The sequence below is a fragment of the Indicator indicator genome, chromosome 1 (assembly GCF_027791375.1).
Source record: "Indicator indicator isolate 239-I01 chromosome 1, UM_Iind_1.1, whole genome shotgun sequence".
In the NCBI taxonomy this organism is placed as follows: domain Eukaryota; kingdom Metazoa; phylum Chordata; class Aves; order Piciformes; family Indicatoridae; genus Indicator; species Indicator indicator.
The window spans coordinates 81,245,247-81,270,594 of NC_072010.1; the positions used below are offsets into that span (position 1 = coordinate 81,245,247).

Here is a 25,348-nt window from a genome sequence, read left to right on the forward strand (position 1 = left end):
TTATTTGACCCCGCGCACCCTCTCGCCCTCCCTCTCTCTGTAGCCGCAGCTCCGGTGCCGTCATGCCAAACATCGTGCTATTCAGCGGCAGCTCCCACCACGACCTGTCCCAGCGGGTGGCGGACCGCCTCGGCCTGGAGCTGGGCAAAGTAGTCACCAAGAAGTTCAGCAACCAGGAGACCAGGTGCGTGCGTAGGGCAGGAGCAGCGACAGCTCGGGGACCGGCCGCTGCCTCTCGCGGGCGGGGCAGTGCCCGCCGCGGCGCTACCTGCGCTCACGACCGGCCGGCGTCACGGGCGCGCCCCGGCCACACCCCCGCGGCCACTGTGCTGCCGCACTCCGCTCTCCGCCCCGGGCCGGCAGGTCCTGCCCGTGCAGGAACCGCGTAGTTCTTACGCCATACAAGCGTAAGAATAGCCCCTGCTAGGTGCGGGTGTGCCCGTAGGGGTACGGCGTGGACAGATGTGTCCTACCCGGGCGCCCAGCACCCGTTCCCGGTTGGCCCTCCCTCCCGCTGTTGGCAGAAGGGGCCTGCGCAGCACAAGCGCCGCGGCGGAGCGGCCCCGGCTCACCTGGACTGACCCATCTCGGAAGCGTTCCCTTCGCTAGCGCCGGAGGGGAGGTGGCACGGCACCTGACAGAATCATAGAAACATGCAGGTTGGAAAAGACCCACGGGATCGCCAACTCCAACCGATAACCCTACTCTACAAGGTTGACCCCTAGACCACATCCCCAGGCAACCAAGTGAAGAGCATCCTCCCGTGGGGAGAGGATAGTACTTGCAACAGACAGCCCATCTACAACGTGGTGCTCATCCTGCTGTGCACAGATAGCTAATTAAATGGTTGCTTGATTTTATGAATTGGAGTATGTTACACAGATTCTGTATGTGAGTGGATATAAAAACAGGATGGTGCTGATGAATTCAGTACTTGAAAAAAATCCTAGGTCAAATCATACTTAAGGAACTGTTGTGGCTTGTCTTTATTTTGCATTAGTAACCAATTGTGTGTATGATGGCCTAATTACAGCTCCTATATGACTTCCTTCCTGAGTCCAAGGCTTTTGCTGGTCCTGCATGAGGGTAATACAGCCAAGCCAGGCCTTGGCTTACTAGTGAAAGTGCAGGGATATTAAGTTCCTGATCAGCCAAATGCAGAAGTGACTCTAGAAACACTGCAAAATATCCTGTGTGAAACTATGTGGACAGTTTGCTCACCTTGATTCTCAGAGAATGTGCTTGCCAAGTGCTTTTTCTACCAGTATTGCCTCTCTTCAGTAGTCTGTTATCTTAGCTTTCTGATCCATGTGTTTTATTCACTCACTTTCAAGGAACAATTTTAAATTGAAGCAACAGCTGTACATTCATCCCATGGAGCTAGTAAGAGTGTGCAACTGCTTTTCTGTATAGGTGCATGAGACTAGGCTGCCAGCTGATTCTGAAACACAAGATCCCAACTTTTAAGTACCTGGCTGGTCTCTGAGGCTGTTTTATGTTTATTTTTAGTTGTTCTTGTTCTGAATTTCTGGAACAAGCATGTTTTCACTGCTTCCTTTGAAAGATTAACATGGTGTATTCAAAAATTGCTCTCACAAAGCTTGTCCATTTGTCTGTTTTTACATTCTCAGTTTAATTGCTCTTGTTCCTAGTTATGCTCACTGGCATTACTATAAACCGTTTCCCTTTGGTGTTTATGCAACCTAATGTTTACACACTCTAACTCTTCTATTCATTCCTGATTACATGAAGGTTTAAATCTTCTTTCAAGTCTTTCCAGCCCCATGCTCACTTTATTTCTCTTTGATCTCTTTTCTGATGATAAAAATTTGTGTATTTGATTGCATGGCTTCTTTCTAATTTATGTCTAATACTTTTAAATGTTTATTCTCCAAAGACAGTTATCTTTAGTTCTGCTGTTTGCTCCATTTTAAGCACATACCTATTTAGATTTCATCTGAGGTAGAAATGTATCCCCAAAGTTTGCATAGTCATTGTATGAAGTAAGCTAATTAAATTCTAGGTTTCAGGATACAATAATATCTAGTTTTACCATTCCACCTGATTTTGCAGGTGTGCAATATTGGTCTCTGCCATTAGACAAGCAGGTAGTGGTGACTGCAGCAGTTTGCTGGTTTGGCTAATCTAGTACTGCCAGTTTATTTTCTTAGACAAATAGGGATGCAGTGTGGTATAGATATGAGGAATGTATCTAATCTAAACGTTGTTTCTGGTAGCTTCTGTTGCAACACTGAGGGTGACATTGTCTTTTTTTTTTTCTTGCTTTTTTCTTTCCTGAACTTAAAACGTCTTCACACTTTAAAACGCTTTGAAGTATTTGGTTTTGGCTTCTCTTCTTGTTTTTGTTTTCATTTGTTGGTTTGTTTTTTTTTTTTTTGGGGGGGGTGGTTGTTTTGTATGTTGTGGTTTTGGTTTTTTTTTTTACAAATTCATATTTCTGAAATCTTTGCACTATGCTTAGAAACTTGTTTCAGGATGTTGGCCTTCCAGTTTTGTAGACTGATGTTCTTGAAAGCAAAACAAAACCTACAACAAAAACACCCAACCAATTTGCAATAATAATAAAATAATTCTTCAACAGTGTACTTGGAGTTAAGCTACAGCTAAAGGCAATGTTTATGCTGCAGTGGTCCTTTCCTGAGGCATCTGGATTTTCAATCTGTATAGCAAAATTTCTTCATGTGCGCAAGCAAAAATTCATTGTTTCCTATATAATGATAATCCAGCACAGATGTTTTTCTCTCTTATTTTTGTGAACATTTTAATATTTATAAACAAGTGTATTTGCATTATGAAATACATCTGCAGTATTGCAGAATGCTAGAACCTGACAGTTAAAATGCTCAAAGAACATTAAGCCTTCCCAATGACACTTAGGCAAACCCCTGTGCAAACAGATAAGCCTGGGCCTGAGGGTCAACAAACTCTTGCTTGGTCAGGTCTGTTAAGTTAGCAAGTTGCAGAAAAAAATCAGCTTTTCTTAAAAACTATTTTGCTGTTTCTGCTGCATTCTCTTAAATATAAATGTAAATTATGTGTAAATTGATGAATGTGTGCAGTGCCACGTTTAAGTCCTTGTTGAAGGATTTGAAAACTACAGTTAGTCTGGCTTGCAGAATAGAGTGGAAGGTGGGGTCATTAAATATTTTGCATTATGTTTACAATTCAAAGAGGCTTTAGGTCTCCATCCCAAATGATAGGAAATGTAAATGGTTTTGAGGAACTAAAGCTGTACCCTGTGGTTAGTCAGGGACAGTACCCCAATGACAGGCACATTGGCACAGCTCCAGAACATTTAAAATAAGGAAGGCTGCTCTCTAATTTATAGCAAGAATAGTAAGTGTAGCAATATCCTAGTTCTCTTCTGATTTAGGCATTCAGTATTCTTGCAGGTCTGTAACTGAGACATAATATCTCTGCTAGAGCAGGTGAGGAAAATTGCTGGTGGACTCAACCACCATACCATTATTTTTCTCCTTCCATCTAAACTGTATGGAAATGCTTTCCTTCACCTGACTGTCAAAGCTATGCAACCTTAAGTAAAGCAGTGAGAGAGCTCCTTAATAATATCTGATTGTGGATTGCCCCTGTTACAGGAAGGATCTGGATGTGCTGGAACGTGTCCAGAGAAGGGCCATGAGGATGATCAGAGGGCTGGAGCACCTCTCCTATGAGGACAGACAGAAAGAGTTGGGGCTATTCAGTCTGGAGAAGAGAAGGTTCGGAGGAGACTTTCTTGTGGCCTTAAGGGGGCCTACAAGAAAGCTTGTGAGGGATGTTTTAGGGTGTCAGTAGTGATAAGACTGGGGGGAATGGAGCAAAAATAAAAACATGTAGATTCAGATTAGATGTTAGGAAGAAATTCTTCACCATGAGGGTGGTGAGACACTGGAACAGGTTGCCCAGGGAGGTGGTGGAAGTCCCATCCCTGGAGGATTTTAAGGCCAGGCTGCATGTGACTCTGAGCAACCTGATCTAGTGTGAGGTGTCCCTGCCCATGGCAGGGGGGTTTGAACTAGATGATCCTCGAGGTTCCTTTCAACCCTAACAATTCTATGATTCTGTAACTGTTTAGTATTCAAAGCGTATGGGCGTACCACTCATGTTAGTGCTGTAATGGGCAGTCTCAGTCAGTTTGTCTTCCAACTGTACAAACAACTGTAATCAACAGTTTGGCAGTCTGGAAGAAGAGGAAAGGAGAGGAAATCCTTAAACAGACATGGCTTCTGTAGCCTCAATGTTGTGAAACTGACAGACATGTAACAGAAGCATAAAGGTATTAAACACTGAAGTTTTTCACACAATTGTCTCCATATACTGAGATGGCATTTAATTATAGTTGATACACAGTTAAATACTAGTGTGGGTATTTTTGGTGAGTCAGCTGATAAAATTATCATTGAATGTACATCACATCTTAAATAAATATTTTTCTTACACAATACGGCATATTTGCTTCTCCGAACGCTATTTATTTTAGCTCTGACCTTGAATTACTTGGTATCCACAGAATGGAGAAACTGGAGTCATAGATGGCATCATCTTACACACATCTATCCCAGTGGAAGGAGATGGTGCTTCCACCCATTCTTGTGAACTTCCTTGCTTCTTCCTTTCAGATTCACTGGATGAAGTGAATCTTCTTGCACATCTTCTCCAGAGATCCATTAGGGACATTCTGGGATGTGAAGTCTCTTCATACTGCCAGCTGCTGAGCAAGTGATTCACAGCTGGGGTAGTTGTGCTCTGTGTGTGGCAGTGGAGGCAGCCATTTCCCTTGCTACCTGCTCACTTATGCTGTACTGAGCAAGGAGAGGCTGGAGAAATAGATTTTAGAATGAGAAAAATTATTTTCAGATTGCATATTATGGATGTTTTGTTTATGTAGGGAATTGAAGGTACAGCCAATATGGCCATTTATCACATTGTTCATTGCTCTGAATCTGAAAAGTCCCCAAAATGCTTCAGAGTTTTTGGCTTGAGACTTTCACTTTGTTGACCTTGCTGTATGCTGTATGTTTTTCTCTAAATACCAAGCACCTAGTATTTACTTAAAAACAAAAATCAAGCTGTGTGAATAATGGCTGATGATCACATATGTCTTTAGCTGCAGAGTCTAGCCTTTGAAGACTATGCATGTACTCAAGCTTTTAGATTCTGTTTCCGAATTTTTGAGGCTTCCTTTCAGATTGTACATGGCTTACCCAGAGTTGCTCAAGTGAAGGCACTTTCTTGTGATGGAAGAATGTGGTCCAGAGTGGAGGGTAAGAACAGACTTCCCATCTTGTGTTTCTCCCCATGCCAGTGCCCACCATGAGGTTGGGGCAGCTGTCAATGAAGATCTGGTTGGGGGTTGGTCTTGGAGGTGTTAAGGTGTAAGAGTAGTTCAGAGGAGACCATGGGTGTCAGGAGATAGGGGATAGCCCTGCACTTAAAACCAGCTTTGGCTATTTTATTGTTTCTTTGCTGCTTTGGGCTTTGCTGGTAGCTACTTCCTTATATAACATCACAGCAGTTGAAGTATTTGCCCAGTAAGCTGGAGGCCTTGTGTTAAAAAACTTTACTCAACAAAATGTGTTCCCAAAGGTCAGAGGTCAAACACACCCCTCTGCTGAATGCTTTCCATTGGCTACGTTTCAATAAATTGCAAATTCAGCATGTGGGGTTTTTTAATAGCTTTTGAGATACTGATTCTTTTTGTACATTCTATGAGGACTCTAAACCTTACATTTTGGCCTCTTCTCTGGTTATTAAAAGTGTCTGAAATACACATTTACGTTATTGGCACCTAAATTTTTATTGGCACCTAGATTGCTTGAGAAATCTTACGTCTTGTAAGCATGGCTAGAAACTTAATCTGTTATGATTATTTTTAAAGGTACATAGAGCCCTTTTAAGTGGGTGATTTGAGCAGGACCCTAGTTACAGAGTTACATCATTTAACCCTGTAGTCTGAGTCTGTATACTTATTCCCCTGCTTCCCCACAGCTGTTGCTGGGGCTTCTTTTCGGTTAGGTCATACAAATTTAAAATGCCTATCACTGTAAGTTCTGTTGTGAGTGTTCTTAAACCTAGCTCAAAAGGAGCTCAGCTTGCTGTTTTTCCTAATTTTGAAATGTTTGTAATGTTTTGAGCTTTATCCTTAATCCACCAGTCCTATTCAAGTTCCTACTTATTAAAATGAACTCTCAAGTCAGCCTTTGCATGATGAAGGCAGATACCAACACTCAGACTTGGTTTTCATTGTGTATATCTTTCCTAGTTAGAGGCTTGTGCTTGTGAATTCTAAGCAACTGTCTCAAAGTTAATTACTTTTGTAAGCTATTATTTTTATTTTATTCTATTATTTTTACTTTAAAGCACAATTGTGTGCTGTCAGAGCTATTAATGTACAGGTTCTGTTGACTCTTCTTGAATGAGAAGTTTATTTAAACTGTTATGAAATAGATTAATTTGATTAAATTGTATAAAACAGAGCTTGTAATCCTGAGGCAAGAGCTTTTCCTTGTGTCCTTCCTCTATGTCCTCTGTGAAACTGTTTAAATAACTCTCCAAAGTTAATTAGGTCATTATATAGATGGTTTAAGTGGAATATAGTAGTGATATTCACAACTGTCTCAAAGTTTGACTGCTGTTAGCTTAGTGTTCTTTGAGATATTTGAGACACACTACTTCAGATGTCTGATGCTATAGTTAATAGTCTCTTATTGTTTGCCTGTTTAGCAGAACATGGATTAAAAAAGGCAATCCCCCAAAAACACACAAGCAAAAGACCCCCAGCTGCCAAGATCCCCACAAAAAAGAAAAAGAAAACAAAAACCCCCACAAAACCAAACCAACGAGACACACAAAAAGAACCCAAACAAAAAACCAAACAAAACCCACGACTGCAAATCAACAAAACAAACAAAAATCAACCCCCCCCAAATCACCCAAACCCCTCCAATGTGATTCGTAGAGGTTATATCTGCTAATATACTTGCAACACAATGACTAGTTACCTTCATCAAGCCATACAGTAAAAGATAGGCAGATGTGTGTCTGATTGAATCTGTGCATTCTCTCAATACCAGTCTGTGAGAAGGTAAACAGTAAGAGATACTGATCTGTTGCACAGCTGTCTCCAGTTGACTGGGAGAAGATCTTTGTGCAAAAATCACATTGTGCTGTTCTCTGGCATTTCAGCTGTGTTATTCCTGAGTGCTACGCAAGTATTCACTTAAGCTTGAGTTATTTTAGTTAACATAACTTCAATGTCCACTAGAAAAGGTATTTTTCTATATAGATGTACACACATTCACATTTGTGTGACACACTAAGTGTGCCATTCTGGCCTGAAAAGCATAACAAATTTTTTTTTCAAATGCACCAAGAGAAAGAAGCAACTTCTCAATTCTTTACAAGATGAAAAAGTTATTGCTAGCCCAAGGTCATTGAAAAAGACAGTATTTAATGGCAATGGAAGAAGCATCACTCTGGTGCATTGCATTAGCTAAATCTGTATTTATCTCAAAGTATGTTCCATGGCCTTCTGAAACCTCTTTTTAGTGCTGTGCTTAGAAATTACTGGTTTTTAAAGGAGCAAAACAACTCCAAGTGTTCTTTGTGTATATAATGAACGTTAAGATCTTCTGTTTCTGTTACTCAGGAAAGCTGTGTTTTGGGGGGGGGGTTGTTTGTTTGTTTCTGTTTCATAATATGCCTATGAAACTAGTGGTTACTTTTTTTTTTTCTTCAAGTACTGAACTTATTCTGCATTCATTTGTCCTTCCCAGTAACAGTCTCCCCTGAAGACCGACAGTGTTTTCTTCTTAGCCTTTTTCTACCCTTCCCTCCCCTCCCCCCTGACTTTTCCTTTGCAATGGCTTCTAGGTTAATTTCTAGAACTGGAATATAACTTCACAGTCTTGGGTTGAAAGAGGTTCCACAGAGCTTTCACTTGTTGTGGTGGCTCTCATTCTAAAGGTGTAGTATGTAACGTTTGTTGTCAAGCAGATCTGTGTAAGTAAGCGCAGAGTCAAGTGGCAGTTAAAATTTTTCAAAGCCCCCATAATAACCACCATGAATCTGTAACAATGACTGAGGTTGCGTCCATAAGCTAATGGGTAGATATTTTACTCAGAGCTGTATTTGTGTATTCAGAAGCAATGATGGGTTTCTCTATTTTGTTTTGTTTATTCTTGGAAGTGGAACTCTGATATTCCAATACCAGGACTGGTTTTGGTAGGGCTTCTTCCTACTACGAAATGTGTAGTGTCTTGCTGAATTTTACTTAATTTGGCCACCTCTGTCCTTCCAGAGATTATGGTATTGCTTGATAGATTGCTTTCTTTTGGCCTTCAGAAATCCTGCTAGTTGCATTTTTGGACAAAAAGTATATGTGGCTAAGGAGAAAAATTAAGATGGGATCTTTATATAGGTTGTTTAGGACTTCAAAGGAATCAACTAGGAGAGCTGAGAGCATAGAGTCTACTATCTTGATAGCAATAAATCAAATGTGTATCAGCAAGATGTTTTAAGCAGTTAGTTCCTTTCTGTGTTTTATAGCTACAGAAAGCTAATGAGACTTGCACAGCACCCTGAAAGCTGATAAACAAGAGTTACCTGGACTGTACTTGACTAGAACAAGCCTCAATGTTGAAGGACCCATTGGAGAAATTATCCACATCAGCGTGATTTTGGATGGTTTTTAGCTGGAAGCTTTTGCTTATTTGTGTCTTGGGTAAAGGTGCAACCTTCTAAATAAGGGACCAAGATACCCTAATGTTTAATAATTAAAGACTAACCTAATACAGCATGGATTTGAAAGGTCTAATCACCTCATTGAAAGCTGTAATCACCTTGATTTGGAGGTCTGTATATTTCTTGTATGTTGTGTATGGATTGAGGTCTGCTGGTAGTGCTGCTAGTTTTACAGGTGTGAAAAGTTAGTATGTTTAACAGAGATTTCTCTTGCTTGGGTCTAGAAAAATAATCCACATTTAACTGATTTCTTTAATTTTCCTATTTATTTATCAACTCCATTTACATTTTTGAATTCTGTAGTATAAGCAGTGATCAGTGCCAGAATTTGCCTTGAAATCTTAGAATCATAGGATTGTTTTGGTTGGAAAAGACTTCTGAGACCATAAACTCCAACCATGGACCTACCACCACCATAGCCATTAAATCATGTTCTGAAGTGCCATGTCTACATGTTTTTTGAACACCTCCAGGGCTGGTGACTCCACCACCTCCCTGTGCAGCCTGTTCCAATGCCTGACCACTCTTCCAGTAAAGAAATTTTTTCTAATGTTCAATCTAAACCTCCCCTGGGACAATGTGAGACCATTTCCTCTTGTTCTATCACTTGATACTAGGGAGAGAAGACCAATGCTTACCTCACTACAACCTCCTTTCAGGTAGTTGTAGAGAGCAGTAAGGTCTGCCCTCAATCTCATCCTAAAAGTAAGCAATCCCAGTTCCCTCAACTGTTCCTCCTAAGACTTGTTTTCCAGGCCCTTCACCAGCTTTGTTGCACTTCTCTGGACACAGTCCACCAACTCAATGTCTTTCTTGTAGCGAGCACCCCAAAACTGATCACATAATTTGAGGTGAGGCCTCACCAGTGCTGAGTACAGGGGCATGATAACTTCCCTATTCCTGCTAGCCACACTATTGCTGATACAGGAGAAGATGCTGTTGGCCTTATTAGCAACCTCATCACAGTGCTGAATCATGTTCAGCTGGCTGTCAACCAACACCCCCAGTCGTGTCCACTGGTCAACTTTCCAGCCATTCTTCCCCAAGCCTGTAGAGTTGTTGTGACTCAAGTGCAGGCCTGACACTTAGCCTTGCTAAACCTCATACAACTGACCTCAGCCCATTGATCCAGCCTGTCCAGACCCCTCTGCATCTGTGGAAGAATAAACCAACTCTCAGATACTATCATAAGAAACCAAAGTATGTAAGCGCAGTAAGAGTAAATAGAACAACTGACGTAACATTAAAGGTGATGAGTCACAGTGAACTGTTGATGAGCAGCTCTCTTCACTTCTCTCTAAGGTCGTCTTTTTTAGAAGTATACTTTACTTGGAGATCATGATGTAAATCTTAACCAGAATTCTGGTGGTTTTGTGGTGTGACTTGGTACTCCTCTTTTGAAAAACTTCTGTGTTTTATAAAATTAGTAACATCTTAGTTATAGAAAAATAATTGTCCTTTTTTACGACAAATTTTGTTGCAGGTAGTATTTATTGCTCCGAAGTTGGCTCTGTTTTTTCTGTACTTATCTAGGTTATTCTTTAAATGGTCATCTCCTTGGGAGATGGCAAGGACACAGAACATAGACTAAACCAAAAAAAAAAAAAAAAGCAGTATCAAACTTAATAACAATGTGAGCCTCATCAGTGCTATTGCCATAATTATATGTTGGTTGGTGCTGACCTTACAGAGACCATATTTAGGATGAAGTAAATTTCATACTGGCTTATATTGAAATAGATTTTTATATCAAGGGGACAGTTATCCAAATTGCTTAAAAAAAAAGTCATCTTCCTCTAAATGGGGATAAACCTATTAAAGTTAAAACAACTTTTTTCTAGTCTTTAATAATGCTTTTCTAGTAATTCAAGTGTTTAAATGATCATCTCTTGCTCCTTCAGTGTAGAGATTGGTGAAAGTGTGAGAGGAGAAGATGTGTATATCATCCAGAGTGGTTGTGGAGAAATAAATGACAACTTAATGGAACTGCTCATCATGATCAATGCTTGCAAGATTGCATCATCCTCCAGAGTGACTGCTGTAATTCCATGTTTTCCATATGCCAGGCAAGATAAGAAAGACAAGGTAGGTAAGAACTGTGTAATTTCACAAGGCTTTTTTTTTTCAGTGTATTCTCTTGAAATTTTTAGAGATTAAATATATTTTCATAAACATTTTAGGAGTTCTGAAAGATTTGCTGATTTTGTCTTTTTTGGTAAAATGTACAGTTATATCTTCTCTAGGTGAATGAAGGAAAAGAATAAATTATTTTTTGGTTTTGTGACATGCCTTCAGTTTGAAAAAACAGGTACATCCTGTATGTGTCATATGTTGCAGAGTACTCTTGCTAGCAAGCCTCACCTTATGTGACAATTTTTCCTGCTTTTTCTAGCTGCCTTTTTTTTTTTAAACATCAATATATACAGAAAGTACACCCTTTAAAATATTTTAATTGCATGGAATGAAATTCTAAATTAGAGGTTTTCTAACGATTATGTAGGTGGGTTTTACAAAGAGCCAAACAATGGTTAAACAGAGATACAAATGGAAGGAACTGATTAAATCAGCAATGAGTAACAGTAATTAATAAAAACATTATTTTATGCTTCAATTCAGAATTAAAAAAAAATACATCTGTAGTAATTATTTTTATTGATGCAGGCATCCCTTTGACTTTGGACATAAGGAAACTGTCTTGAAAGCCTTTTGTTATTCTTTACATTATTTTATACAGAAAATAACAGGACTGAGAAGTAGCGCAGGAACTAAAAATATTAGCAGATATTACAAAAAGTGTAATGCTCAGTGTGTGATGTCTGGTAACAAAACTAAACTAAGACAATCTTTTATGTATTTAAAGAGCGGACATAAATAATTTTACTCCTGAAGGAAGCAAAGAGCAGACATAAATAATTTTAATCCTAAAGGAAGTAAAATGAAGATGCTTTCGCTGAATTGGAGAGAAATACAGAAATTTTATTTAAAAATATACAGGAAAATACAGGATACATGAATCCTTAACATCTAATGCATATACAGGATACATGAAAAACACCAAAAAACTTTCCCCCAACCAGACTAAACTACAGATCCCAGTTGCTCCTTTTCTCCCTCCCTCATTGTCTCCCTGGCCTAAGCAGAGCATAATTGCACATGAGAAAATTAGTCAGGTCTCTGAAGGCTATAACCAGGCCTGCTCCCCCATGTTTCCAGACAAGGACTCCCTCCAGAATACTGAAGGGAGGGAGGAAAAGAGAGTGAGTTGGCCTTTCTGCTAGCTTATAAAGAGATAGCAGAACTAAGGGATTGAATAACATCTACAGTTTTCCAGGGTCTACCTCCTGGACCTTTCTGGCCTTCATGGAGGAGTCAACTCTGTGTTTTGTTTTGGGTTTTTTTTTTTTTTTTCTTAAGGGCCTCAAACCATGACAAAGATATTTTCTAGTCTACTCATTTTTAAAGTTCAGATTCTCTAACATCCTGCTAATGTTACTGTTTCAAAAAGGAGTTAGGTAGTAGCTCCCTGTTCTGTGCCTACACCATTTGGAACTTCATTTTTGCTGTGTTTTGCATTGAGTAACTTGCTCTTTTGATCAGGAGGCCTGAAATGCTTATTTTAGTCAAAAGCGCTTCAAAGGGAACTGATAGACATTTTGGTGAAAGGGAAAGAAAGCATCTGTTCTGATTTCCAAGTTTGTACTGGAAGATTCTACTGGACCATCCTGTAAATTCTGGGAACAGGATGAATATGTCCCAAATTTCCCATGTGCCTAGGTTATGTCTTGTCAAAAATACCTAAAATGCATGTGGCACACTTACAATGCATAGTGTGGAGGCCCAGTGTGCATTTTGTCATTTGAAAATGCCATCCAAAGATGGATAGCCTATGAAAGTGATTTTGATTAACAGATTTTAAGCATTGTTCTAGACTGTTCTCTGGGTGTCACTGAGTTGTCATGCAATTCTAGTCAAGCCATTTCTCTTTTTATCTCTTCTTTTTTTTTTCTCCTGTTTTGCAATTGAGAAAATGTTTGCAATATTTGGAAATTAACCTTGGTAGTTGACCTCCATGTTGCAAAGTAAGGTATAATATAACTGTCAACATTGAGCAGCTTATTGACAGGGAGATCTTTCCTGCTGTTACATTGCATCATATCACTTGGTCTTTGACCCATGTTGAGTGCACAAGTTTTGTACACTGCCTGAAGTGTCAGTAAAGTGCCAGCCATTTTCCTCCTATGGCTATACACAGGTTTTCTTCTTTGTGGTGGAAGATTGTTGTAGTTTGCTTGTCTGCAAAGAAGTACAATCTTCACTAGCTAGATGCTGTTTTCTGCTTTGAATTTAAGTGAAATGAAAAAGCTTGCTGAAAATCAAAGTTGGTAAATTAATTTAGACATAATCAAGCACAATCAACTAGAATACATCTCATACACAAGTTAGCTAATATAAAACTAGCTCATGTGTATCTGTACTTTGGCCATAGTTACATTTATGTATCCTCTAATTAGGCTAACTTTCCAAGCCATTGGCAGGATGTGTTTATATAGGATGCTGCAGAGATGTCTTTGAGATAAGTTAGAAGTAGAGTGACAGGTAAGTTTGGTATTCTATAGCTCACATAACTTTGTTTTTTTGATTTGTAGAAGGGGTCCGTGGAGCGTTGGGTAGGTATCTTTTTTTTTTTTTCCCGTCTAACACTATTCATTTCCATTAATATGGCCTTAAAGGGTGAAACTTACTGGGTTGTGTTATGTATAACTGGGAACATTTTCAGTTTCACTTCTTGATTTCAGTTGTATTTCACCTAGGCCATGACAGTAATCCTGTGGATTAATTTGCTACTAGAAAATTCCTGAATTCTAGTTAAAAATGTCTGGACATTGAAGATAGTGGTTGTCAACTTCTGAAGCTTCAAAGCATATCTAATTTTTTAAATTATAAATTTAGTTCATCCATTAGTGAACATTCAGTATCTACACACTTCACAACCAGCTTTCTTGGAAGTGAAAGTTCCAGTTATATATCTTGGGGTATTCTTGGATTATTTGGGGTGGGTTTTTTGTTAATTTTTTTTTTGGTCAGTATGCATGTGATGTATTTTGAGCAAAACAATAAGGTGCTTAAAAGACAACAGAGCTTTAATCTTGATGGACAACTTCTTACTTTCAGCTGTGTCCTCTGCATAGTTTCTCTTGTGAGGTTGGTTATATTAGCTTTGTGGATTCCCTTCTGGCCTTGATAATTTTAACAATTGTGAATAAATCTGTAATGCATCACAAAAGAAGAAATTATTTCTATAATTTACAATAAGTAGAGATTTTGCTTAGGAACTAAAAACGCAGTAATTTTTTTTACAATTTAGTTTCTGCTTATAACGTTGCATTTCACACTAATTCTGATACTAATCTGAAATTCTGTCAAAGAATGGGACAATGAACACTGTGAATCTTTGTGTTCTTGCCTTTCTGATCAGAGGTAAACCTTACAAACTCCAATATAAAGAAACTTGTCATCCAAGTTTCGGAATAATAGACAGGTTGTCTGAAGTTCCCATGAATATACTTCCTTTGATTTAAAAATCATCATCACTTTGGGTCATGCTGTAGCACAAAACTTATTTTATATGCAAGCAATCAAGCATAAAATCCTTTAAACATATCACGCACAATTTTGTGTAAAGGAAACTCAGATAGTTGCAAACTTCATTTGTCTTAATCTTCTATTAGCCCATTCTTGAGAAACAGGTATTGGTGTGTGGCTATTCTTCCTTTCAAGACTCTGTCCACCAACATGTAGGCAATCAGATGTGTGCATGTCTGCTAAAATGAGTTACCTAGTGGTAAAACCTTCCAGTTCTTCCTTCTGGGAAGGCAGCCTGAAGGGCCAGCACCTCAGAGAAGTACCCAATGGTAATGTATACATTAGTATTTGATGCAGAAAAGTTTTGGGATCTTTTTTGTGATGGTGATGCTCATGATATTAGTGTATGAGACAAGCTAAGTGGCATTCATGTTGAACAGAAATGGAAAAGAACAAAAGAAAAATCCAGTGTGCTAGGTGGAGTGGAAATGGCAAACCACATTCTGGAATGTAATTTGCCTTTAGCAGCTAGCTTAAACTAGTTATTTGTTTCTACCAGAGCCTTACCTGGCTGCTGTGGGTTCAGACAAGTCCTGGTGTGCAGCACAAGGAAAATGGTGGAAGTGATTAGCCGTGGAAAAAGGATGGAAGGAGCAGGGGAGCCAACCTCTGGTTTTCAGCATGACCTATTAATCCAGTTTAGCACAAGATCTTTGCAAAGAGCTGATAAAAGATGCTTTTCAAAATGAAGAATTTCTGTAATGATTATGAACTTTATTTAGCTATAAGAAACATATCTCAGTTACTTTCCTGGAAGTTTGCTGTCCAACTGCAGGTTAAAGCAGAGAAATGCTGAGTTTCCAACTAAATCGGCAAAAGTTCTGAGGAGAATACGGGCTTCTTGATATGACATAGATATAAAAGCAGCCAGGTTAAATTGACAGTGGTTCAATTTATTTTAGGTTACGCCTTGAACATCAGTGGAAAGGGAACAGAGATACTTCATAATTGTGTATGGGGTGGTGTTATGAGGGTGTTCCTAGGAGGCTATATGAAACTTCCTCTTTGATAAAGAGATATGCCAGGAGAGAATACAGTGCCAGCAGAAAACAGTCTGAAAGAGAGATAGAATATCTGAAATCCAGTTCTGCCTTCATGCTAATGCTATTGCCAGCTATTAGCCTTATGTAAAGATCGGTGAGAAGGAAACAGGAGGTTTTGATTAGTGATTCTGTTACAGAAAAAGCTATCTGGGGCAACACAGCTATTTTTTTCAGTTTAAAATCTGAAAAGTCTTTGGAGCCGCTCAAAAAACACCAACCAGTGAGCTATCCTCCAGTCATGATTTCCTATCTCTGTGTTGCTGTCCTGCATCTTTGTCACATAACACACACACAAAAACCTCTTGATACTGGCATTAACTTGGCTAATTAGATTTCCCGCCCCTCTTCTTTTGTTTTTTCTACTTTTTTTTTTTTTTATTCACTCCTATCTCTTTAGGGACTTCTAGACCTCTAATTGTATCCAACAATCAAGCCTGAATTAGCTAAATAAATAAATAAAGTTGACAACATGGATCTGATACAAGTTTTACTGTATCATGAAGAAACGATACTGACTTTGTTTTAAAGCAGTGTTATCAAAAGTTGAGTTTGTTCTGCCTTCAGTCCTTGTTTATCTAGAACAGGATACCTGCTTCAGAGTTGAATGTTAAATGTAGGGTAGTGGCTTAGAGAAGTAGAGATTTTTCTTTCTGCTATAGAAAAGCTAGGTGAAAATAAGATTGGGAAGTTATACCCTTAGTTTTGTCTACTTGTTCGTAGTCTAATTACTATAAAGCATTATTAGGTAGATTGTGTGAACTGATTCAGATATTCCTAAATGTTTTGCAGAGTTTCAAAATCCTAGTATCAATATTAGCTATTGACAGGCTGGTTTGGCTAAAGCTCTGAGTCTCTTCATATCAGGATTCCAAATATTTTAAAGGGAAAAAAATTCAACAGAATTAGCTAATTTTCTGACTCATTGGATCTATTTGAAATCTTTTAAATATTTAAACATTTGTGCTTATTTCTCAGAGTCGTGCCCCAATCTCTGCAAAACTTGTTGCCAACATGCTGTCAGTTGCAGGGGCTGACCACATCATCACCATGGACTTGCATGCTTCTCAGATCCAGGTAACCATGGGTTCTTGCTAACTGTGGGCAGGGGCTGTGCTGAATTAATGTGAAAGGCTAATATTAATTCTGTTTTCTCATAGTTTTGAAAGGCTATGGTTGGAAGTGTAATTCTCAGAGTTAAGAGAAAGTTCCGTTACCCATTTCTTCTAATCAACTTCATTTTTTGAAAGAGACCATCCTTAATTTTATGGGGTGACTTTGCAAGCTCTTTGAATGCTTGTCTTAAGTGGAATTTGCTACATCTTGTGTTAACCACTCCCAGAACGTAAAAAAAATACTGATTTGAGGCAAGTTCTCTTAATCTTTGCCTGGTCAGAGAGTATGATTCTCTGAAATACTATCTATAAAATGGTTTGTGTTGGAAGGGGCCTCCAAAGGTCATCTAGTCCAACCCCACTGCAGTGAAAGGAACATCAGGTTGCACAGAGCCCAGTCAAGCCTGACCTTGAATATCTCCAAGGATGGGACCTCAACCACCTCCTGGGCAACCTGTTCCAGTGTTCCGTTAAACAGAGTTATTTCCCTAAACGGTTTTATTGTTACAGCAAGGGGACAATATTCTCTTAAGAAAAGCTGAGATGGAGGCTGGTAATTCTTAACTGGCAAATCACAAAACTTTCCTGAGACAGAGAGCAGACATCATTTGTTATTCTCATGTGTACCTCTTTCTTTTTTTTTTCCTAGAAAATACCCTTTTCAAGTTGTAAGATTCTGGTTAATCAGAGTTTCCTATTATGCTAGGTTACCACCATGCCAATAAAAAGCAATTTCATTTTTAATCTAACACAGATTTCTTTTTGTTACAACTTGCATAAAAAGAAATATTCATTTTCTGCTGTTCAGGTTATATTAACTTGAATCTTCAACTGTCAAGCAGTTGAAATTTATGTTAGTAGAATATTATTCATTGGATTTTTTTTTTGAGAGCTTTTCAAAAGCATGAATTTACTTGGCTGCCTAAAAATGGTGATGCTTTTCTGATTTTTATATAATTTGAAAACAGCTTTCCTTTATTTCACTACTCTTGGGTGAGATTTTAAAATTTGTCTAACTTCTGCTGTATTTAATAACATTTTAGAGGGCAGAATTAAGCCAGTGTAAAATACTCATTAAAGTTCTACCATGCATGAAAAACAAAGCCTTGTTTATTACCTGTGTCTTCATTCCAGGTAAGACATATATTCATGAAACTCTTTCTCTTTTGGACTAGGGTTTCTTTGACATTCCAGTAGATAACCTGTATGCAGAACCTGCAGTGCTGCAGTGGATTAAAGAGAACATTTTGGAGTGGAGAAACTGTATCATAGTCTCACCTGATGCAGGTGGTGCAAAAAGGTACTATACAAGCCAAAAACATTACTTTTCCATGTAGTTTGTGGTTAATGAACTATTTTGGGTTTTTTATCTCTATGAATTGTGCAAGATACAGGGTACATCACTGATGAATCCAACTGCATTGTAAAAACAGAACAACTAGTTCTTACACTGTTGTTCATGAATGAAAACAGCCAAGAGCTTTCTACACTCTAAAGAAAATCTTTTTGTCTCTCCCTGGATATGGCCTCATTAGCTGAATCCCTCTGCAGGAGGGAAGAGATTTTTCCTGCTGCTTGCTTCTATAGTCCAATTGCTGCACCTCTTCCTGCTTCGCTCTGGAATTGCCTAAGTTTCCTTCCTCTGTCAAAGCATATGGCCTATCCCCAATGTACCTGCTGGCATTTAGGTAAGAGCTTGCTTGAGTCCTGTTTCTTTTTTTTGTTTGTTTGTTTCCTTTTTCTTTACATTAGTGCATTTCAGCTATAAACTTAGTGCTCAACTTGGGGTTAGTAGGAAAAAGCATGCCATTGAGGCAGAATTCTTCTCAGATTTTATTGGTGGTGCTGATGCTGCTACATAACTGGATATGAACAAGGCAAATGATATAAGAATCTGGTAGTATCACAGTAATTTAAATATTCGTACTGTAGTATGGGGGCAAATGTTAAAGACCATCATAATTTGCTTTTAATTAAAGTCCTTGGGTTTGTTTTGAGTGTTCATGTTGTAAGCATAGGGAAATAGGGCTGATTAGAGCTCCCTAGTTGTTCCATTTTAGATTAACCACGTTAGAGATGTTAAGGATATCAATTATAGAAAGTAATCTAAAATTCAGATGACTCAGTCAGTTAAATTTCTTTGTTCATTCCTATCTGGATAGTATTGTTTTCACAGCTGTTTTGTTTGTGGGAGGTTTTTTTGTTTGTTCCTTTGGGTAGTGTTTTTTTGCGTGTTTTTTTGTTTTTTGTTTTTTGGTTTTTTTTAACAAAGTACCACCTTTGTTTAGAATTTGTCAGAAGACAGCTTTTTTTCCCTACCAAATATTTGTATAAGAGTTTACTTTTGAGGGTCACTTTCACTGTATATAGGAGTCTATCTTTGGTACATTTCTGCTGTAATGCAACCAAGCAGTTGCTGGTGAAGTTGTTGCTTTCAATAATTTCACAGATTCGCCTTCACCTCCAGTAATGTAAAGAAAATGCTTTAGCCTTTCCATTTAAAGCATGTAGATCTTCAGAATAATACTTCGGTTATGGAAAAGTGAGTAGAATATGAAGAAAGTTTGTCTTTAAATTTAAATAAATTTTTTAAGTGTTGCCACACTCATTTAAAATACCTGAATTCATTTTTGTTTCATAACATTTGGGTTTTTTTTCTCAGCTTATTAAATTTTGTGAGTGTTAAAAGGCACGCAAAACCTATAGATCTTAATTCTTTTGAGGTAATGAGACTTGCAATGAAATTAGACTATTGTTCACAAGAAGTGCCAAAACATTTGGCTTTTTTGTTTATCACACAGTTGTTGAAATGCAGTAACAAAAAATTTCATATTTAAATGGTAAAGAAGCAAAACTATTCTCTTAACTTTAATAACCTTGTTGTTAACATTCTGAATTATTTATAAAAAGACAGGCTACAAGGTTGTACTGGCATATAAAAAGCATGGTATTGTTTATTCCTATGTCTGCATATTTACTAGCTCTGGAATACTAAAAAAAAAAATGTTGAAAAAAGCATTCAGAATTCTGTAATAAAACAGGTTTGTTACTGGAGGTTTGTCTGGCCACCAGAGGTCACTCTGAATAGTTTTAAAAGATCTTTGTAAAGCAGATGTCTTGCTGAGGGAATTACTAATGAAAAGAGATACTTGATTACTAGTCAAGTACTGCTACAAGAAGTATTAATCTATTAACTTGTTGTTTGTTTTTTTTTTTTTTCCTTTGGTCTGGTTTCACATTCCTGCAGTGATATTTTCAGTTAGGAAATTACAGTGCATGCTGCCTCATTGAGGCTACTTGTGCTTTCAGTTATCTAGTATGACTATGTATTGCAGCAGCTTAGTGAAAGCTTGTGAATAGCTGAACTGTTTTCAAAGTTAGGCACCTAGTGACAGAAAATCAAAGGGAATTGAATTTAAAAAAAAACATCTATTACTGGAGTATCACTTAATATTCTAGTTGTATTTATTAGCAGTGGATTTATATTGTTTCAAACCTGCTCATTGCTTGCAAAAATCTGTGCTGTGGTAATTTGGAAACCAGGACACACAAAACCTGTGGTCTATGACAAATATATGCCTCTGTTCTTTCTTGTAAAATAATTCTCTAAATGTGGTACATGCCTTCTTTTAACTTAGGGTTACTTCAATTGCTGACAGACTGAATGTGGAATTTGCTCTCATTCACAAGGAAAGAAAGAAGGCAAATGAAGTGGACAGAATGGTTTTGGTTGGTGACGTGAAAGACAGAGTAGCAATTCTTGTTGATGACATGGCTGACACATGTGGCACGATATGTCATGCAGCAGACAAGTAAGTATTGCTATGAGCTGGCCTGCTGTCTCACTGTACTGTAACCTGCAGACAGCTGACAAACACAGTTGCTGTTCCCTGCATGCTTATAACCCAGCCTGACCTCTGTAGCATGAAGTCACTCTGATCCTTGAGCCTATAGGTCACAGTCCTGTGATCAAGCTGTGTCCTTCTTCAGAAGGTGGAACTGAGAAAATATTTACAGAAGTGTATTATCTGTATTTAGAGAGAGGACACAGTAAATAAAGTAATGTAACTTGGAAGGGCCATCTAGTGCATTTTTCAGTTTCAGCACTGAAATAACAGAAAGAAAATTATTCTCTTCATAAATCTTGGAGCTTTCCGCTCTCCTTAAGCAATCTTTCACAAAGCTGTACTATATTTAATACTGAACACTGTGGAGAAAATACTTTAGGATGTGTGTTTAATCTTTACTGTACATCTTCAGTATAAAACTACTCGTCCTTTTCATCTGGGGACACAAGAATAAGTTTTCCTGTCTTTTGTCTGGAAGTTTGTTGAAAAGTGATCTCATTCTCTTCTAGACTATAAGTTCAGTTTATCCAGTCTTTCCATATAGTATCTAGACTTATGCTCTGTTGTTGATGCCTTTTGGATTCTTTCTAGTTGGTCCATTTCTTGAAGTGAAGAGTGTGAATGTAGACCCACTATCTTCCCTGAAGCCCTAATAGTGCTAAGTGAAAAGGATTACTTTATGGTTTTCCAGCTGACTCTATGCTGGTATGTTGCAGGGCAATAGTACAGTCTTTTTTTTTTCCACAGAACTTGGCATTGTTGACTGCACTAAACTTTGGTAATCATTGTAGCCTTTAAAAAAATTGCCAATTTCTGAAATGATGAATTCTTTCTATTGCTGTAGCTTCAAAACTCAATATGTACGGCAATAATTCTAGCTTCAGATTTGTCTTGACATATAGAAGAAATTGACTGAAATGCATTAAAAACAAATGTCAAGTATTACAGCGGAGCAACATTAAAGTGCTTATGTGCGTGCACTCATATCCAAATATTGCTACCAAATTTAGCTGGGAAGTCGAAGGGTTGCAATTTCAACTTGGCCAGAGTTGTCAGTCTTGAAATATTCTATTCAAAGGTCTTGTATTTTGATATTGTTTATAGCAAAGCCCACCCCTCTATGACTGTAAATAATGCACATCAGAACTACTGAGGAGCAAGTCATGGGAATACTTTAAATAGGTGTTGCTGAACATTCACTGTAGCATTGGATGGGTTGGATTGGAAAGGAATGGATGTAATCCTTTCTAAAGCTAGTGTGTCTCTCTTGAGAGCATTTTGAGTTTATATTTGTCTAACACTTTTGTACACACTACAAGAGTATCAAATATTTTGCATCCAAAACAAGTCCATGTGGTACTTCCTGCCTGACTCTATTTGAATCATAGAATGATTTAGATTGGAAAAGACCTTTTAAGATTCAAATCCAACTGTTAACCTAAGGCTGCCAAGTTGCCCCTGATCCATGTCCCTGTGCATCACATCTGCTTTCAGGGATGGTGACTCCACCACTTCACTGGGCAACCTGTTCCAATGCTTGACAACCCTTTTGGTGTAGAAAATTTCCTAATACCGAATCTAAACCTCCACTGATGCAACATGAGGCCATTTTCTCTTGGTTTATCTGCTGTTACTTGAGAGAAGAGATGGACACACTCTTTACTACAATCTCTTTTCAACTAGAAGTAGAGTTGTAAGGTCTTCCCTGACCCTTCTTTTTCCGACCTAAGCTGCACACTTCTTTGTTTACTTACAGTAGATTTCTATAGAGAAAATTGTAAACCATCGCAAACCTCCAACTTATCTCCAGCGTTCTCTAAGAAAGGTGCTTTGCTTCAGTGATGCTGCCTTATGTTCTTGGCATGAAGTAGTTCTTTTCATTAATGCCAAATCTAGGTGAGATGTACTTTGTGCTTAATTAGTCTTGCTCACTAAAGTATCACACTTCAGGGCCTCAGTTTTTAAGACTACTAAAGCAGCTAGAACATAGCTGAGTGTGTGGAAGCAGAGGCCAGGCCAAACCTAATTTAGAGATTCTGACTCATTCACAAGGTGTTCTAATTTGTTTTCCCTTGTGGCATCACTTCATGGTGTGCTTGGATCAGCAGCATATCTTCCCACAACCCTGCAATAAGCTAGGCTTTTAATCGTTAACATTTCTTCTTCAAACTCTTTCCAAGCAGACTTGTTTGAATTGCAGATTAGAATAAAGGTGAACAATAATGGAGGTACAATAAAACTGTCAGTGTTGCCATCCAATCTACTTCATTTTTGCCTGATTAAGACAGAAAATTTGTGCTGGAATTCAGTTATATGTTGTGTTGATAGGGTTAAAAGTACAGCATTTTAGATTAGTATCACTGCTACCGATAAGAACTTTTAGTTAATTAACAGGTTTGGTTTTGTTGTTGTGGGTTTGGTTTTTTTTGTTGTTGTTGTGTTTTGGTTTTGGTTTTGGAGAGACTTATTTGTATAACCTCAAAAAAATTTAAATCCTCTCAATTGTTTTGTAGATGCTTGTATCTTGCTGTAGCTTTTAGGAGGAATTTGTGTGTAAAATGTACTTTTAAAGATTTGTGTCTGACTTCATTTATAGCCTTTTATGTAAACCTGCATCACAGCATACTATTCCTTTGTGTTCCACAGGTTAGTATCTGCTGGAGCTACCAAAGTTTATGCCATTCTTACTCATGGCATCTTCTCTGGTCCTGCCATTTCTCGGATTAATAATGCATCCTTTGAGGCTGTTGTGGTAACTAATACAATTCCCCAAGAAGAGAAAATGAAGCACTGCCCAAAAATTCAGGTACAGCAGTGGGTTTTTTTGTCATCTGTTTAAATTCTAGATTTGTATTTTTAGTGTTCACTGGTGCTAGAATTTGTGCCTTGAGAGGACAGCAAGATTCTAAAATACATTGTTTGCGGAACATCTTGCTAAAACATGCCAAAGAACTTCAAGGGGATTCGGGTAATGCAATAGAGTATTTCAGAATATACAGTATTTGCAACAGGATAGATTGTCTAACTGAAAGAGTGGTAGATATAAAATTGCCTGCTTTTTGGGGGCTTGGCTTTTTTTATCAATGGTAATTGTACAATATTTGTATGTAGGAACTGAAATTAGTTATGTTATTGTGAATGCCACGGGAAAGAAAACAATTTATTTTTTAATACACTAATGAAAATGGTCAAGCTAACAATGACATGCTGCTTTTCAAAAAGCAAACAAAATACAAAGCTGACTTATGTCAATAGCTTTTACATGAGATTCTTCTTGGAAGTCATGTGTCCATTTTGAATTTTTTGTTTAGTACAGCATGAAAGAAAGCATAAAAGATTGTGGTGTTCTTAATGCAACAATGAATTTTTTGAAAGCTTAAAATTTATTTGGCATTTATTGAATAAAAGGCAAACACTTAAAAGATGTGCTTCCCTAAATTGTTATTTGTGCCAAGTGGACACTGCCATCCGATGGCTGTAATAGTTTCTTTCAACTACCAGCCCTGTGCCAGAAATCTTTAGCACTATGCCTGCACAGCAATCCTGTTCAGTGCTTTCTTCCATTTTTGAGTTTGTATTTTGTATCAATGCAGTTGTGTATATTAGTTACCTAATGCTTTGATGTTGTTTGCTTCCTAAAGGAGATGAGAGCACAATAGTAAATTGAACATTTGTTCATGTGTGTATAAACTGCATAGCTTATTGTTCTTAGCATCTCAAAATTTATCTTCTTCTTGTTTTTTTTTTCTCTTTCAGTTCATTGACATTTCCATGATCCTAGCAGAGGCAATTCGAAGAACACACAATGGTGAATCTGTGTCTTACCTGTTCAGTCATGTCCCCTTGTAACAGCAGGAGATTGTTGCATCTTTGCAAAGGTCCCTTCAGCTGGCACTGTTTCTAACAATGCATCTCAACCACCAGAAATTAGTATCCTTGTACAATTCCAGAGCTAGTACATTTAATTATTATATTTGTCTTGTAATTACCATTTCTTCTTTGTAAATGGGCAATAAATCTCCATCTTGCAGAAACTATGAATTCCCTTGAGAGTCTGTAAGCCTTGTTGTGTAGGTCCTCTTTTATGTGGCTGTCCTCACTTTGTGCTAAGCTGCTGCTTCAGATCCATTTTTCTATACAGATCTAGAAACCGTTCAAAGAACTTAATGGGATCTGTGCATGTAAGATCATTTTCTCTGTTAAGCTAAATGCTTCAGGATTGGGTATCTTTTATCTATTCATCCATCTGGCAAGCAGCTGTTGATTTTTGTTGTTATGTTTAACTGTCATGAATAGTATTTTGTAAGCCCTAACAGTGCATAAACTTAATGTTAATTTCGAGGAACTGGTGACACATCCATAATATTGTTTCATACAATTCCTGTTCTTTTTTTTTTTCCACAAGAGATATGTGGCTGCTGTTTTCTTTTGTAAAGCTCTCATTACATTAAATCATTTGCATAACATCTATTCCATGGAGTTACTGTCTTCACTTGCAAGATTAATGTTTCAGTATTCCTGGGATGGTTCATTTCATGCATTGCAGTAATAAGGACTAATTTTTAATCATAAGCAGTTCAGTTTGTTTCAATTTTTTTCCTGCTGTTTTTTCCCTAGTTTTGACAGTCCCTGACTGTGATTGTGCAAATCATTTCATAGTATTTTCTCTTGATATTGTAAATCTTATTATGGAAAGTCCAAGCAGTGATTTTTATTTCTTTTCAAAACACTTACACAAGCTGGTTCTACCCACATTTAATGAAGAAAAAAATGTCTGAAATAAACTTGGGGTTTTTCAAACTGCATGGTCAATAGGGTTTTGGGTTTCTATTACAAAGTATGGCACTGCTTTACTGTGCAGCCAATGAACTGTGGTAGGCTAACTTATTCTGAAACTAGAGGATCATGAGAACAGTTTTATCTTTTGAAGGCTGAGAAG

General features: G+C 37.9%; 1 protein-coding gene across 4 annotated transcripts; it reads left to right on the forward strand.

Moving 5' to 3' along the window:
* The first annotated feature begins 50 nt into the window (after positions 1-50).
* PRPS2 (phosphoribosyl pyrophosphate synthetase 2) lies at positions 51-24,421 on the forward strand. Of its 4 annotated transcripts, none has more exons than XM_054391234.1 (8): positions 51-184; positions 10,665-10,852; positions 15,271-15,277; positions 16,427-16,523; positions 17,737-17,861; positions 20,200-20,373; positions 23,056-23,215; positions 24,166-24,421. In XM_054391234.1, the coding sequence occupies exons 1-8, from the start codon at positions 63-65 to the stop codon at positions 24,256-24,258; spliced, it is 966 nt and encodes a 321-aa protein (XP_054247209.1). In that variant the 5' UTR covers positions 51-62; the 3' UTR covers positions 24,259-24,421. The 4 variants fall into 4 exon arrangements, with proteins under 4 accessions (XP_054247209.1, XP_054247185.1, XP_054247201.1 ...); XM_054391210.1 differs by lacking the exon at positions 15,271-15,277 and adding an exon at positions 13,410-13,430 and having other exon boundaries at positions 10,665-10,848; positions 16,425-16,523; XM_054391226.1 differs by lacking the exon at positions 15,271-15,277 and having other exon boundaries at positions 10,665-10,863; positions 16,425-16,523.
* Positions 24,422-25,348: the final 927 nt, after the last annotated feature.